General features: G+C 32.0%; 1 protein-coding gene across 1 annotated transcript; it reads left to right on the top strand.

Annotated features, from left to right (window-relative positions):
* Window positions 1-5018: 5018 nt before the first annotated feature.
* Window positions 5019-16452, top strand: Smp_126580 (putative calcium-activated potassium channel alpha subunit; the record flags this gene model as incomplete). Its single annotated transcript, XM_018794440.1, has 8 exons — window positions 5019-5240; window positions 6777-6951; window positions 7837-7887; window positions 10119-10240; window positions 11847-12348; window positions 14938-15023; window positions 15610-15816; window positions 16369-16452. The coding sequence occupies 8 exons, from the start codon at window positions 5019-5021 to the stop codon at window positions 16450-16452; spliced, it is 1449 nt and encodes a 482-aa protein (XP_018648853.1).
* Window positions 16453-16688: the final 236 nt, after the last annotated feature.

The following is a 16688-nucleotide window of genomic DNA, read 5'->3' on the forward strand; positions in this document are numbered from 1 at the left end:
ATGGTCAAATGATGTTCGATAATTTTGGCCAAGTAATATTTTCGCCACTTAATCGAAATCAGGGTAAGTATATAAGTTAAAATTTTAAAATTAGATAACAAACTTATCGAAATAGCTGCCTAAGTTAAATAACATTAAGTATCACTTCTGTGTAGAAGTAGGTTGCCTACTGGTTGCTATCATGTAATACTACTTTTGTAGTGAACGAGGACACAAATGGAGACAATCGAATGCATTTGAGCATGAAATTGCAGAACGTATTAGAAAGATCGGAGAACCATACAGTAAATATTTAATTTACAAAACTTGACTGTTCCTTTTCTAAATATCATTCAATTATCTCAGACTTCATTGTTCCTGCATTTTCATACCAATTACTTTCTATTCCCGTTGTTTTCTCCTCGATCTTGCCTTCTGTTGCCAGACATTCTATTCCTGAGTATCGTCATATACTACTTATGTCGATATGAGTAGCACACACCATACTTTCATTTTAATTTCACTCTTTATCCCAGTATACATAAAGTGATTTTCTGATAATTTATGCTAGTTAGCTTAATTAAGAAGTAATGTTGTTATTTGCTTAAAATGCTTCCTTAAAGTTGACCTAATTGAAGAAAGTTTGCATCATGAATTGGAAATAACTAGATAATACCTATCCTATATAGTCCAAAAACTCGACAATGGTGCAGAGCCTGTCATGCAAAGCTAACGTCTACAAAAGAACCACTTAGCTTCTAACAATTTGTTTGTTCCTATAATGGGTTATGCTGGTATTTTAAATAGTTTAGTGCAGTGAAGGAATTCTTTTCAATGAGTTTCATAATCGTACAAAAACTGTTTGGAATAATTTTCCACAAGTTTTAAAACAATAGATATCTATTCGAAGTGTTCTAACAAGATAATAATGGATCTGACTGTAAATTAAACCTACTTTGTAGATAATATATGCGAACAGTCAAAGACACTTTCCCCAGTTGCAACAAGTTTTATTAAAACAATTCAAATGTGTTTTAGCTTTCTTCGACAACCAATTGTAACTTACTGCAATATGAGGTAAGTAAACATTTTATACTGAAATATTATTTAAGAAAGAATATTTTATGTGATTCCTATAATAATTTTGAATTATATAAGTTTACTTTTATCAATGAATTCTTTATATTTCATCTAGAAAGAATTTAATCTCAAATTGATACCTCCAGGAACGTATCAATATTTAATAACAGACTGATAGTAACTGTAAATCAAAGAACATTGTTGTTATTGTGGATCTTTAGCTTCCATACCTACATAATTGCTCTATGATGACGACAATCTATATTTCGTCATATGAAAAGTTATGATTACATTACCGTTTTTATTATTCAGTAGATTGAGTTAGAACTAATATATTAATCCCAAAGATAAAGAATTTAAAGTTGAATACTGAGAAGTGTGATATGCTTTTACTCTCGAGGAGCCTTAGGAAATAACAAATACAAATACATTGCATTTTTCATAAGTTATTCAACCTTAATTTTGACTGGCTTGAAATTAATATACATTGTCGAGGAAGCAAAATAATTTTACCCAAGGTAATATTTTGACTGTAACAATTTGATTTTAACTATGAAAATAAGGAAATCTCCACAAAACCCCTTCTGATTATAAACATTTTCATTATATTTTACAGGTATATTAAGAATTCATTAAATACAGTATATACTTATAAATAACTAGAAAACATCCAATAAAACGTCTAAAAACTAGATCTTCTAAAAGATCATTAAAATTGCTTAGAAAATGGTAAAGTTTGGTTATTGCATACCACTATACTTGTTATAGACTGTTACTTTTTGAGCTAATTTCAGAACATATTCTCCTTAATTTGTATAACCCTCCATGTTAACTAGATGAAAACTTTCAATATCTTAAACAGTATATCATCTTCTCTACAGTCCTTGTTTTAACTTTAAAAATATTCGCTTCATCAAATAAACACTCATTGAATTTATATATTCCACCAGAAATATCTTCTCATTGGCGAAATAAAGATCTCTAGCTGTCGTTACCCACAGTGTCATTTAAATAGATTTCCACATCGATATACGTTATGCAGGATAGACTTATACGAATATTCGTCAAGATTAGAACGAATAGTTTGACAAAAATTGGGCGCCGAGTATAGAGAATTCATTATATGTGAAAAATTATATTTGGAATAGCCTCAGCGATTGAAATTTAAATAATTCCAACTTTTCGTCCAGCTAACTTGTCTGAACTGTACAGAGTATGAAACATGTCCCAAATAAATCCATTCTAAGAGTCATTGAAAACACCAATGTTAAATGAGGTCATCCATCCTAAAGGATAAAACATTCTCAAAAAATTCAGTTCTTCCTGTAACTAGCCTAATCGAACTCAATTCATTTATAATCTTGTATGCCTTAAGCCATTAAGCATTTTTCATAGGATACCGTCTATAATAAGGGATGTTTAAAATGATAGTCAATTATTCTTGTATTACCAACCGATTTAGATGACCTAGTCCAGCAAGGGTTCACTTAAGAGCAATTACTTACGCAAGTGCTGTGTTGAGTAACATAGGTTAGAGCTATCGAAAGTACATGTTTTATAAAAGATGTGGATAAACCTTACAAACTAATAGCAGTAGGTGATCTGTAATAACATCAAATTATAAAATAATTAAAATTTACCACAGCTATCAACTAAGCAGTATTACACTTGGTAATCGGGTTCGTAAGCTAAACTTCTGTGGATTCTGAACGAAAGTTATGAAATCTCAAATGAGCTTTTCCAGCAGGTGTGATGAAATTCTTGGTGTAAAGATAGCATAATGATAAAGTTGATCATAGTATTACCATTTCGTGTAGAATATCATCATCAGAATTTCATTACCAGAAATCTGATTTGTTCCTCAGTTTTTTTCAAAATGTTGGAGTGTCAGATATAACACTTTTCTTTATCAGCCTACGGAGTCAAATACTTATGTCCAATAAACTGTTTTAGAGTTACTTGTACTATTATACGCTCATTCGAAACCATTTTTCATAATAATTTATGGAAAGATCAAATGATCTATATCCTCTTCCACGTTCACTAAAAGTTGTGGCCGAGTAACATTGTTAATACAGAGAGAGCGATAAAGTATTATCAAAACGTGTTAAGACAATTAATAATATACAAAAGTATCAATACATAGATAAGAATGTTGAACGTTACTTTAATTATCGGTTGGAAACGCGTTCGTTTTTTTGGTCACGTAATCCACAATTATAATTAGTAATCAATAATTCAAAATACGATGTATATATATATATATAGTGTATATCAGGAATAATCAAGTAATGAGGATACCAATGTGATCAATAAAAGTTTATAGCAATCATATTAGAGATTTATTAATGTGGTAGCTGATTAAGTGAAAACGAGAAGTGTGTTAGCACCAGTGTATTCGTTAGCGGTAATCATTGTCATACAATAGGAGGATAAAACAATAACAGAAAGTCAAGGTTAAGTACACTGGTATACTCTATTATCATCAAAAATCGTGAAATCGACTCGAACAATTTATTAACTAAATAAACTAGGACCTGAATCAGAAGCTTCAACCACCACAGGTTTGAAAAATATCAAAGATTTAATGTACTCATTCTTCGTTTAAGCTATCAAGTATTGTCTATCAAAACAGTTCTAGATTATTGGATTAAAAATTCTAGAAAATCTCATCTTGTAAATGTTCTATTGTTCTAAATTACAATTTAAAAAGATTTCTAAAGTACCATAACCGAATTTCAATTTTAAAGTTAAATCACTTGTTTTATTGATTTACTTTCTACTTTTATGGATAACAAAAATTACACTTTAGGACCTCCAAAATATTACCAAAAGTTCCCACATGTGCAAGTAGTTTTTCGATAAATTCTTATTATCGTTATCCGTATCCTGATAGTACAGTAATTGATTTAGCGCAACTACAAAAACTGAATGTAATCGATTTGCAATGTGATAGTATCGGTTTATTTTATTGGGTAACTGAGAGAAAGTTTTCAAACATATGTTTGGTGAGTAAAATAAATCCAATTGTTTCTCTTATCTGATTGTTTTATACAATTTTCTCAATATTTTCTGTACCAGTTTCTTCAAGATACTGTCATTATTGTGTGTTTATATTCACTAAACAATGCTTCAAACCAAATGTTTACAAATATGTACATTAGTTACTACTTCTTTTTTAGCTTGTTAAGGTGATTGTAAATTATGTTAGTGTTTATAGACATAAACTTCACTGGATGAAAGTCTTACCAAGTTGGCAGTTAATTTTAACTCTACATGAGCTTTAATCAACCTAATCAAAAACTATTCTCGTTAAAATACAATCTTCTGAGTACCAAAAGAACAGCGACTAATCTTCGGAGGAACTGCTTGCTTCTACGTTACAGATGCAATCATCTAACAAATAAGCCACGAAACTTGAAGGTTAATCAGGTTATACATTCACTGCAGTTATTGAGCTTTATGGTCTACTTTTGTTGAATTACATTTTATTCAATTCTATGTAGTTAGAAAACTGATATAAAGTCGTATAATGGTTCATGCATATAAATTACAAACAACTTTTTACTCACCCAGTACGTACATCTCTGAAAATTATTGCTGGAACTACCTTCTCGTTTGTTATTTGTTTATAGTTATGCGTTACCACACACCTCAACGGTATTTGATCTAATCATAGTAGAAAAATGTTACATTTTTGGCAAGCCCGTTCAATCGGAAAAACAGATCTCGGTCACTTGATAAATCTTTTTAACTCGGTGTCATCAGAAGTAAGAAATTTTTCGACATCTATTGTTCTTGTTAGGAATTCTTAATCATTAAAAGTAAATACTGCAAAGAATAGCCACATACTGGGATTATAGCTTTATACTTTTTGAAATCAGACAATTCTCTGTCTTCCCAGTCTTGATAAGTTTAAATTAGTAAATAACTAAGGAATTTATTTACCTTTCCAGACGATGAAAGAAATGATTCGCTGTCAGTTTGGAAATCATATCATTGTATGCATCATGAAACAACCTAAAGGAATAAAAACAGGTTTAGCTAGTTTTGTACTTCCACTCAGATCAACTTCGATACCGGTCGAAGAATTGAAACCAATCATTATTTTGTGTGAAGCCAAAGTTATTGAAAATGAATGGCGATCGCTGAAAAATCTCCCAAATATCTATGTCTTTTCAGTAAGTCAGTTTATCCACAAAATATCAGTCTTTGATAATTTTTTTCAGAATGTCATATGACTACTGTAAATTAGTCATAATAAAAATCTAGTGGTCTGGTTTATTCACAGACAGCTTTCATTATTGGTAAATACCAATTAACAGAGTACAAATATCCAGAGCCAACAAGACATTGATAACTGTTGTATTACACAATACTGAGTATTTTTCAATCATTAAATTAATAAGGAATTAATATACTCTAGTTTTCATTGATCTTTCTATGAATGTCTTTTCGATATTGCACACATCTGTCAATTTAATCTGGTTATACCGTCAGTTTTATTAAAGTATAAGAAGAAAGTTTCTATTTAACTTTGTCAAGACATCATCGTATATAAATTTGGATAATATTCTATGTAGGGTTTATTACCAATATTTAATATTCTTCGGCTTCAGTATTAGATAGCGATTCAACATTAAGCACTATATTCGTCTCTACTTATCTTTTATTAAAGGCAAACACGTATTTATCATTTGTTAATGTGATTAAGATCGACGAGCATCTAGTAATAACAACTTTTTCCTTGCTAAATTAAACAACCAATAATTTCCCTTTTACGGATTCGTACATGGTATACTATCTCGCATAGGGTAAGATGTTCGTCTTTAGAGAAGAATTGCAATCTACATGAAAATCTGGTATAATCTGGAAGATATCTGCTGTAAACACACAAAGATATGGGGAATTCTTAATGAATAATCTCAGTATTATTGATAAGCCTTCAGGGGTCTCCTTACCCAATGAGACCAAATTGATTTATCTAGATAAAAATTTCACAAAAAACATCAATGCTTCGATTTTTCTGATAAAAAAGTATCATTTAGGATATGTGGCTTGAGCTTACAATATCAAAGCTTCAGTCCACAGTTCTAAAAAGTACCACAAATAGCAATGGACGTACACTGATGTTAACTCTTCTTGTAATCTTATTGAAAAATTACTTTTTGTGGAGCCTATAATGTTGATCATATTATGCTGCAGATTACCATTTCAAGTTGCCAGTTGTGATATATGCAGTTAATAGCTATCAGAAGTGAAGTTTTGATCGTTTTATTTTTAAATATGTAATAATTAGGATGATTTATGCCATATTCTTACTACCTGATAAACCATATTTATCAAAACTAGTATATTTATATTTCTATGTTGTAATTTGTTTGGTGAACTGGATAGGATTTATAAAATCGTTTCTTTAGAAAATAATAACATACTGTGAAGTAGTACCACTCAAATCAGGGTGAATAATGGAAACATCGAGTTACCAAATTATATCTTCTTATGTTTCAAAGAGCTAAGGAAAACTAGTATAACATTATCCTTAATCACCAAATACAATGTGTCTGCTATCTATGCCAAAGTAGCTTTATTCTTTATAACTGTAAAATATGATTCATTATTTTTGTACCCAGAAAACCTGTTATTAACATATCTATTCAAAAATTTACAAAACCTTATTATTCTTATCCTTTAATTAATTTTATTGCACAATTTAGGGATCACCATTAAACAGAGCAAATCTTCGAGCTGCCGGTGTTGAAAGATGTTCAACTTGTGTTGTACTCTCATGCTCATTTGATATTTCTGGAAAGCCATCATTAATGATAGATAAAGAAAGTATCTTATGCACTTTGAATATTCGTCAATTGTTAGCTGATACCCATAAAACAAGTATGTGAACCTTTTTTTCTCAAGTTTTAGCTTTACATATTCTAAGTAATATACAAGTTTTTTTTAATACAAATAGTCTATTGAGAACTTTTAAAATTGAGTTTTCATACTTATTGATTGGCACAATTGCTATAAGTTGTGGATATTTTTTAAAAAGCTACAAAGTTTCTTCTATTTAAAACCACGTAATTCAAAGTGAAAGAATTTACTGCGGGTTTTAAATACCGGTTAATACAAAACCGTGGAGTTAATCTTCCAATAAATGGTTTCTAGCTATTCAAAATTAGGTAAACTGAATAGAAATGTTGAGTTACTTAGGTTACGGATTATAATATCAAATTCCATCACTTCATTTCGGTTATAGTTAAGAACTACAGCAAGGTACTAGTTATATACAAATGAATGATTACTTTATGATATGTAATAAGTTGAACAGATTTACTTACCACAGCTTGACATTATATTTCCAATGTTACTTGATGATTTTTTATCAACATATATATTCTGAATCTCATTGTTGTATCGAATGCATTGTCAAGCTGTAATCAAAGCCTCTTTCGGTCAGATTCCTCGTCATAAAATGACTTTAGTTTATTATTTGTTAGCTTTCAGCTTCAAAACTTTTAAAATTGCTCTCAATTCATTGGTGCGATAATTTAATGTCGTAATACATTGTCTTATATCTTATATGATAATGCTTTACTTTGATTTCACGCTATGTCAAACTAAGAAATCTCTCATTTACAATTTATGTTACTGAAATAGGACATAGTTAAAAACAGTGATTTTTGTCAGTAGCTGCCATTCATCTAAGTATACTGTTCAATAGTGAATTTTCATGTTTATCCTTGCTGGCTAATTTTATTCTCTATTGATTACTTTTAGATCATTTAAATACGACTGAACAAAATCATCCTATGCTTGTGACTGAGCTTTGTAAGTTTATGATAATGTATTGCTACAACTGATTAAGTTTCCAGTGAATATATATGGCTATATTTTTCTAAAACTTTCAACGAAATTGTTAGATTTCGGTATGCGACAGCTGTATGGAGAACAAGGTAATACGTTTATCGATCCTACAATGGATAAATTTTATTTCACAGGATCATATCAACCACCTAACAACAGTTCGAAATTCACAATGAATAATCAGATGTAACAAATAAATGATGCGCTTTAATGTATTAAAGGTTAGATTCGCATCTAAGTATAACAATAAAATAATGAGTTAAAAATACAGAGAACAAAAGTAACACAAGACAACTTCTTATTCAAATGAAATGAAAACAAAATTATAAATTTGTAACAAAAGAAAATGAGATGAACTGATGGCGTTAGATTACATATAACAAAGTAATATATAGTTCTTTTACAACATTTATTACTTCAGAAGGGAGTTTTGTGGAGATTTTTAGTAATTTTATATAGTTGAGATCATGAGTCAGTTGAAGCTAGACCACCATGGGAAACCTCGAAGCACTTGATGGCCGTTTGGTCCTATTGTGGGACTCCTCAGCAGTGCACATCCACGAACCTGCCTCGCGAGATTCGAACCCGACTCAGTGGTCTGGTGGTTAAGCGTTCGCGCGCGAGACTGATAGGCCCTGGGTCCGTGGATGCGCACTGCTGAGGAGTCTCACAATAGGACGAAACGGCCATCCAGTGCTTCGAGGTTTCCCATGGTGGTCTAGCTTCAATTGACTCATGATCTCAACTATATAAAACTACTTATTACTTCACCAAAAATCTTCTTAAACTTTATTTATGGATGATGTGAAAGAAACTGTTCATGCATTTTCTCTATTTCAAAATTGTTTCTGAAGTGTAAATAAACATTATTACCCTTATGAATTTTAATAAAGCCAAAACAACAATTGAGGCATATTAATATGAATTCATTACTAAGAGGCGTAACGGCTCTAAATAGTGTAATAGTTCGGCATTTACTTGACAGTGAGCATACCACTGACATTCCACAAACCTTTGAAATTATTAACAGACAAAAAACGCAACGTCTCTCCGGTTCGTTGAAGCGATAGCAATAAATAAAAAAATTCAAATCTGATTTATGTATTTAGAAAGAGACCATAGTAAACTTATTACTACCTTAGTAAATTATGTTTGTCTTTACCACTATTTCATTAGAATCTATTTTGCTATACAGCCTTCCCTTAACTAGTTCTTATTTTCTGTACACCAAAACCATCTCTTCACTCATACGTTTTCATTCGTTTAATTCTCCTAACTTATGTAAACTCTTCGAATCCTGTTCAACTATTACGTAACCCATCTTATCAATTTCTCATTCGAGTAACCTTATGTAAATCTCTCACAACTAAAATTACCACAAAGTCTATCTTATTTGTCTCCGGACCTCATTTAATTAATACATCACCCAACCCTTATGTTTTTGAACTCCACTTCCAAATGACCTCTAACCTGTTCTTGCATATATATATATATAACGTTTGTCATTCTAATTCTTTCCTTCATCAATGTCATTTGTTTCATATTATATCATACCTCAATGTTACCTTTCTATACACAAATGGTTGTTAGCAACTGATGAGAAACCACAAAATATAATGAATTCATATTATTTTGCCTCAATTGTTGTTCTGGCTTGATTCCAACATTGTTACATTGGCTTAGATTTTTGTACCTCAATGTAAATTTGATACTTTAAAGAATCTATTCAAATATTTGAAATACTTGTAATGTACAATTCATGACATTTTAAACTTCTTAATCTCGAAACCAACTCCCTAGTATTGTTGTTCTACATACAATGTTGGTTTAGGCAAAACAGTTCAAAAATAAACATTTATTGGAGATTCAATGTGTTTGTTTATTTGCAACGTTTTCTAAAACATATTTCTGCTTATCAGTATCTTACGTACTTTACTGTTTCCTCACAATTTTATCAAAACCCAGATCATTAAATGTTACCTGAAAATAATTTCTAAAAGTGTAATCTTGTGACAAAAATTGTAATAAAGGTATAATTTATCAATAAATTTAGTTAATGTAAATATTTATATTGGAAATAACCAACACACTAAGTAGTAAATACTATTTCTGAATATATCGAGGATTCGAATTTTTTTTTCTGAAATAATTCATCCTTTGCAGAAGCCTACATCACACAATACTTTCAATTCTAGATGATGTAACCAATGCAAGCCTTCTATCAACTAAATCGAAATATGGAACTACTTACTTCAATCCATTAATTGCCTCAGGAAATATTTTCGAATCTAACGTCTTGCATAGTCTTTCATCTAACGTAAGTAAAAATTCATTTTATTAAACATTTATTAGAAATTCCATAAGTTTCTCCGAAGCTAATAAAAATCTTCACTGGACTGAGTTTTTGTTAGTTAAACTTATAGTCGAGAGTCTAAAATCTACTTCGAGGTGCTAGAGAACATTTGTAGCTCAGTTGGATGATTTTGATGGAGTTTTATTCTCTGAGCTGGATGGTTTGGTCGTGGAGCTTTCTTCGTTCTTCTGAACGATATCATCAGAACAAACTTCAGAGAACAAAACTCCATCAAAACTTACTTTTAATGTTCAATGAGAAAAGATCATAGTTATTTTAATTACTATTTTAATTCATGTCTTGGCGGGTATAAATTTGTTAATTACTACATAGTTCTCTAAAATGATCGTTACTAAAAGCTTTCTCTGGAAATTTGAATAACTGATTTACAATAAAATGTTAACTTAACTAAATAATACTAGTAGTATATTATTGGATAGAGAAAAAAAGTTCACTTCACTGATCAACATACTTTTACAGGTAACAGAAGTATCATTTCGTATTCTGTGTGTTATATTTTAGTTATTCAATATAATTCGGTGATATCACAGAGTAAGCATGTGCGAAATAGGGTGGCCATACCATATCACACTTAATATAAAGTAAAAACACCTCAGATTTCATGAAATCTACCGGCCTAAGTTTTTGCAAACCTCGAAAGCGAAGCTCTGCTCATCTACTACTACCTGTTTATCTGAAGGCAATTTTCTAGCTACGTTCAGCAGCTCAGTCGCCTCTAAAATCAGCAGAGACTTTGTAGAACAACATGCTTTGCACAGCCAGCATGATACTGGCTTCCAGCACTTTTTATATGCAGCCGGGGCACACATAAATATTGGTACGAAGGGGCACCAGATACATATGCGCCACACAAATCTTATTTGATTTGTGTGAGGGCTGTGATACTGCTCGGGTGCCCAAACCGAAGCAGGTGGTTTTCTTAGGGGACCACACCTGGAGCCTTCTACCTAAAGATCTGATCCACAAGGCAGTGGAGCATCGTAAGGAGATGCAGTCCCATGGTAGCCGGTTACTATTACATATATATATATATATATATATATATATATATATAATGAGAATGGGAAGAGAAAAAGAATGTAATGTGCGTATAAGAGAGAAGAAAAAAGAACAATAACGACCACAGATTACTGTATGGAAGAGTAATAATAATAGTAATAATAATAATGGGGAAGCGGAAAGGTACAACCGTAAACAGTTCTTTCAGTTATGATTCAAGAATGGATTCGTACGAGAAAGGATGAGATAATTTTCAAACTCAGGCTCACTCAATGGTCCAAACATTGCCCAGCAGTGCTTAGAAGGTAGATCAAATAGCAGCAAACTGAAAATATCCTTCAATTTTAGAGACTGCATTACGCAGTAAAAGTTATTGAAATACAATATGGTTTACTGAAACTACGAACTGGATACTGTTATATCTATGGTTTTGAATATTTTAATACCATATCGTTTAATTAAACACAAATGGTATGAGAAAAGCAATGGTTAATCCTACCTATTTCTTACTTATCCTACAGACTGTTGTTGCATTACACTTGATTTTCAGGTACTATTCGATCCAACTGTAATAACATTTATTGAGACAATTTTAGGCGGTGGACCAGGTCATGAAGTAGAAAAGGTATTTGCTATTGACAGTGGTTTCTTTCCAGGCTTAAGAGGACAACCAGTCAGTACTTTAACATTTCCAGATTATCTAACTGGTAATATACCAAGTCAAGTTGATGATAAAAACGAAATTAATCAGCCATATTCCAGAGAAGTACAAAACACTTTGTCAACTACTGGTTCTATCTCGGATTTATTGAATAATGAACACAATAAAGTGTTTTCAAAGCAGAATAGTTTAAATGGAAATATATTCCAGTTTGATGAACAATTAAGATCACGTGAATCAAGTGACTGTTATGTAGAAGGTAATAAGAATATAATCTATGATATATTTAATGATGCAGAACTCTTGAAAGAGAAGACAGATTCTAATTATATAACATCAGATCATGAACAAATAAATGTAAAAAGTTTTTTAAGCTATAAAACTGAAACAGGTGAGTTAAATTGTTGAAATAAATCTTTCTGACTCGTATTTTAACTTGTACTGGTTGTTTGAGATACCAAAACCTTCATGGTTGATGAACGGATTTGAGTAATGTCTTAAAACATTTATTGATAAGCGATAGGCAGTATAAATCGTAAAACCATGCAGTTGATTATTGTTTGTCAATAAAGCCAATGATGGAGATTATCTGATAGTAAAACTTCAAAGAATTGTTTGATGTCTAAACAGCTCACCTTTAACGTTACTGGCTACTGGATGTAGCATGAAATCTTTAGAAAAACGGCAAATTGATTGTCCAAAGAAATACACCAATTTAGAATCTCGAATTCATACAAAGGTGTTATAGTGTCACTTCCCAGTTGACCTAATCGTAAAAAGATATTTCTTCTTAAAAAGGAAATTAGATTAGTAGTGATGGTTTCGTGACTCTATAGTTCAAGTTATAGCTGCTTGAGAGTGGTAACGTACGATCTTTCCTTAAGTACTTTCAGAGGCATTAGTTCTGCACTAGCCAGATCTCTAGGAACAAAATTCCTTCGGGCAAAGTGAGGTGTGGTATTTTGAGGCTAGGATTTCTTAATCCCCCTTTGTTTTGAAGAAAGCAGCACCCTTGGAGCTGATTATCCATAGGAAACACTTTAATGGCTAGTTAATCAATCACCTTGATAACTGTTACTATGTAAATCCCAACGGTGTTTGAAATCAGTAAGCGGCAACTACAGTTTATTAGCGAATAGCACAGACAAAGTTATAAGCACATCGAGCGAATCTGAAGCAGAGAGACGAATGTGTGTATGCGAGGAAATACAGAGGCGAATATATAGTCAGATCGAATAAGGCGCACCTAGGCAAGGTTAATAATAGGATTCAAGAACATATATACATGGAGAAGAGAATGATTCATCGAGAGATATTTAAGCAATCAACATTTTAGCTGGAGTCTGTCATGTGATCAAGCGTACACGTTTATACAGATATGGTAGTAATCAAAATAGTACAAAGAAATATGCGAATTGTTACTGCTGGAATAACATTGCCTGTTAAGTGAGTCAATAAAGGACTTAACGAAATTTAACAATAATCGAAATCGATTGTAAGAGAGTTGCTATGACACTTTACTTCGACACCCCAGTACAGTCGAGAGAATGGCCTCACCCTCAGACCTTACGTTTGCTGCTTTAGATCCTATTAACCTCCAGCAAACCTGTTTAGCACAGTAGGACCTCAACAAGTAAGTGTTCTAGCCAATATAAGCTCGAATAGGTCCTCACCATAGGTGAGGCTGACCACTGTATTGAGGTAACAGGTACTACCTGGGTCACCTGTAGCATAAATAAAACACCTTTCTGTCTATCAAAAGGTAAGTCTACAGTCCACTTATACCTGTAAAGTGCGATCATTGAAAGTTGAGAATACTAGTGGACTACTAAGAAACGATCATAATTACCTTCAAAACATTACTGATCTTTCGTGGTGATCCAGTTAAGGTTACGGAACTAAGTAGTTGTAAACCAGTAGATGGGGAATATCTATGAATCACATTAAGTCCATTTTTCTGGTTAAAAGACTAGGAATTTAAACAATGTCATTTGTGTCAATGCCATCGTAAGGAACTGGAATGATTTCTAAAAGTTATTAATTTTGATTATGATTCCAAACAGCCACCGTTAATGCGCAAACAATAAAAAATAAGTTAACTCATTTCCCTGATATTTTTGGTGTCAAGGCCAATAATACTAGCCATTCGCCCGAACCGAAGTAGGTGAAGCGAACCTCGAATCTAGGACTTAGTGTCTGGAAGTCGAACATTATAACCAATATACAACCGCTTTACTGATATCAGTACAACAGTGTCATAACGGAAGAAACATTTGGATGAGACTTACATCAAATCTCAGTTCAAAGTCAAACTTAGAGAAAGATTCTGAGATCGCACTTACTTTTACCAAGATATTACAAACCAAAAACTAGAAAACTACATTTTAAATATCTCAGTCAACTCATGTTGCTAGACTTCAAATTTTCTCTCCCATTTCTTAAGTGAAAACTCTACTTTGTCAGTGATAGAGGAATTTCCCAACTTCCTGCTTTCTCCAGTTGTTCTGACTGAATATGATAATAAAATGATTTCATGCAAGGATGAAGACAATGATAGATGGGGATTTATTAAGCACCAAAAGTAAATCAAAACTATGTCTCAATATATATATATATATATATATATATATATATATATATATATATATTGATCAATAGCCAGGTTTCGAATAAATTGAAAGGAATAGCACTTACTAATCTTGAAGTACTGTATGAATACTATTTATAGTATGAGAATATTAAACTGCCAACAAATACAACTAATTTCCTGAAATATATAATTACACCTTTCTAACAAACGTAGTAGTCTATTTACTTATTGGGTAAGTTACTAGGCGCTAGACAAAGGATATATTTGAGCTACATAATGGGCGATTTTCTAAGTTACGGATAATTTTAAATTTTACCGGAAGAATCTTTATTTTATTTCCTATATCTAGTAATTAATGTAATGAACTTCAGAATTTTACTTAATTTACAGGTGAAGCGATCGCTGTTCGGCTATCCCAACTTCGTTTAATACCCCTAATGGAATTGGATAAAGAACTTCATCATTTAGCTTCCCAGGTAATAAATGTGAATATATTGTTATAGCACATTAAGAGGTGAGAAATGAGTTAGCTTTCCCAGTATACAAGACAGTAAAATGATTAGTTTGACGTCTAAACAACCTCAATCTAGTGTTTGTTTTTTTAGTCTACAGAGAACATAAGTGATGTAAAAACCGATTCTACCAATAAAAATATTTTGGCACAAGAATTACTATTGAACGTGACGAACCAACAATGAGAACAATACGTACAAAGTCCCACTATCTTATTTAGGTCGTTTGAGAACTGTGGCCATGTTTGTGAATTATGTCGTGAAGATCACTTGCATTTTATCAAAATATTACACAGAAACAATAGTAAACTGTTTACTTAAGTATAGCTTTATATAGTGACATACACTGAATAAAAGTCAATCACACTATTCATACTACTAATAAAGGGGTTAAATCCTTATTTATAACCTTTGACCTCAGTACTGACCTCCTATGAGGCGAAATTCTAATGCTTCCTAGGATATGTTATACGAACTGCCAAATATACCGAAATTCGCCACTAAATTTGCAATATGAGATATTGCACGTATTTCTTTTCTATTTGTACAGAAAACTCTGACTTTCAGTCAATTATTTCATGCTCAGTTGGCAAGTACCGGAACAATATCAATCGGCCTGTATCGTAGTGTTGAAGCTAGCAATAATATGGACGAATATTTGTCATCCAAAAACATATACCTTGAAGCTAGTGGAAAAATTGAAAGATTTGTTTACACATTACCAGAACCTACAACTCCAATATACCCAAATGATATGGTAAGTATGAGGTGCATGAAATTCTCGTATATCTGATACTTTGTAAATATCAAGACCATATACTCAAGGTCGAATAAGTAATCGAATTAGGAAAGCACACAAAAAACTTGGAAAATTCCAGCTTACTATACATTTTATGTATGAAAAACTGTACAGTGACTTAGTCGTCAAATAAGTAAAATTGAGGCAACTTGCATCAGTTATTTAATCAGTAAACTTTTGTGTACCCTTCAATTATATTATTCTCTTCACTTTCGATGCCAGTTATCTACTTGAAAGTTAGAGATACTTGCGAATAGGTTGTAAATGTCCACTTCTAGGTGTCTCTGAAGCATTGTTCGCGTTTGGTGGAACCATAAAGTGATCAATGTTGTTGTCAGATATGTAGAGCACTGGATGAGAGAAACGAAACACCCACAGGCACTTATCGATTAGTGTCTAAGCAATATGTCATACACGACCAGCTGTGGCTTACCCCAGAATGCTGTGCGAGTTTACAGAAAGCTTATCGATGGTCAGACTACTACACAAAATCATTTATTGTTGGTATAGAAAGTTCAAGAATGTGCAAGCTTTCTAGTTGAATTCTATGGAACAACTAATGTTAGAGATAGCAGACAAAGTGAAACACCTTAGAATTGATTCATCTCAGTAGGACGGATCCACTTATTATCTACTTCTACTTATAGAAAGTGGTGTCACTTAATACACTTTACTGACCCAACTCGCTCGTTCTTCAACGCCGTCTTTTTGTTGATCACTAGTTTGAAAAGCGATAACAAGGAACGACACTCATTTGTATCGTGCCACATATTACCTACATTTATTTTTGTGTATGAGGCTTCTAGCTACTTAGACAATAGGACATTGAG

Source organism: Schistosoma mansoni, chromosome 1 (assembly GCF_000237925.1).
Source record: "Schistosoma mansoni strain Puerto Rico chromosome 1, complete genome".
Classification (NCBI taxonomy): Eukaryota; Metazoa; Platyhelminthes; class Trematoda; order Strigeidida; family Schistosomatidae; genus Schistosoma; species Schistosoma mansoni.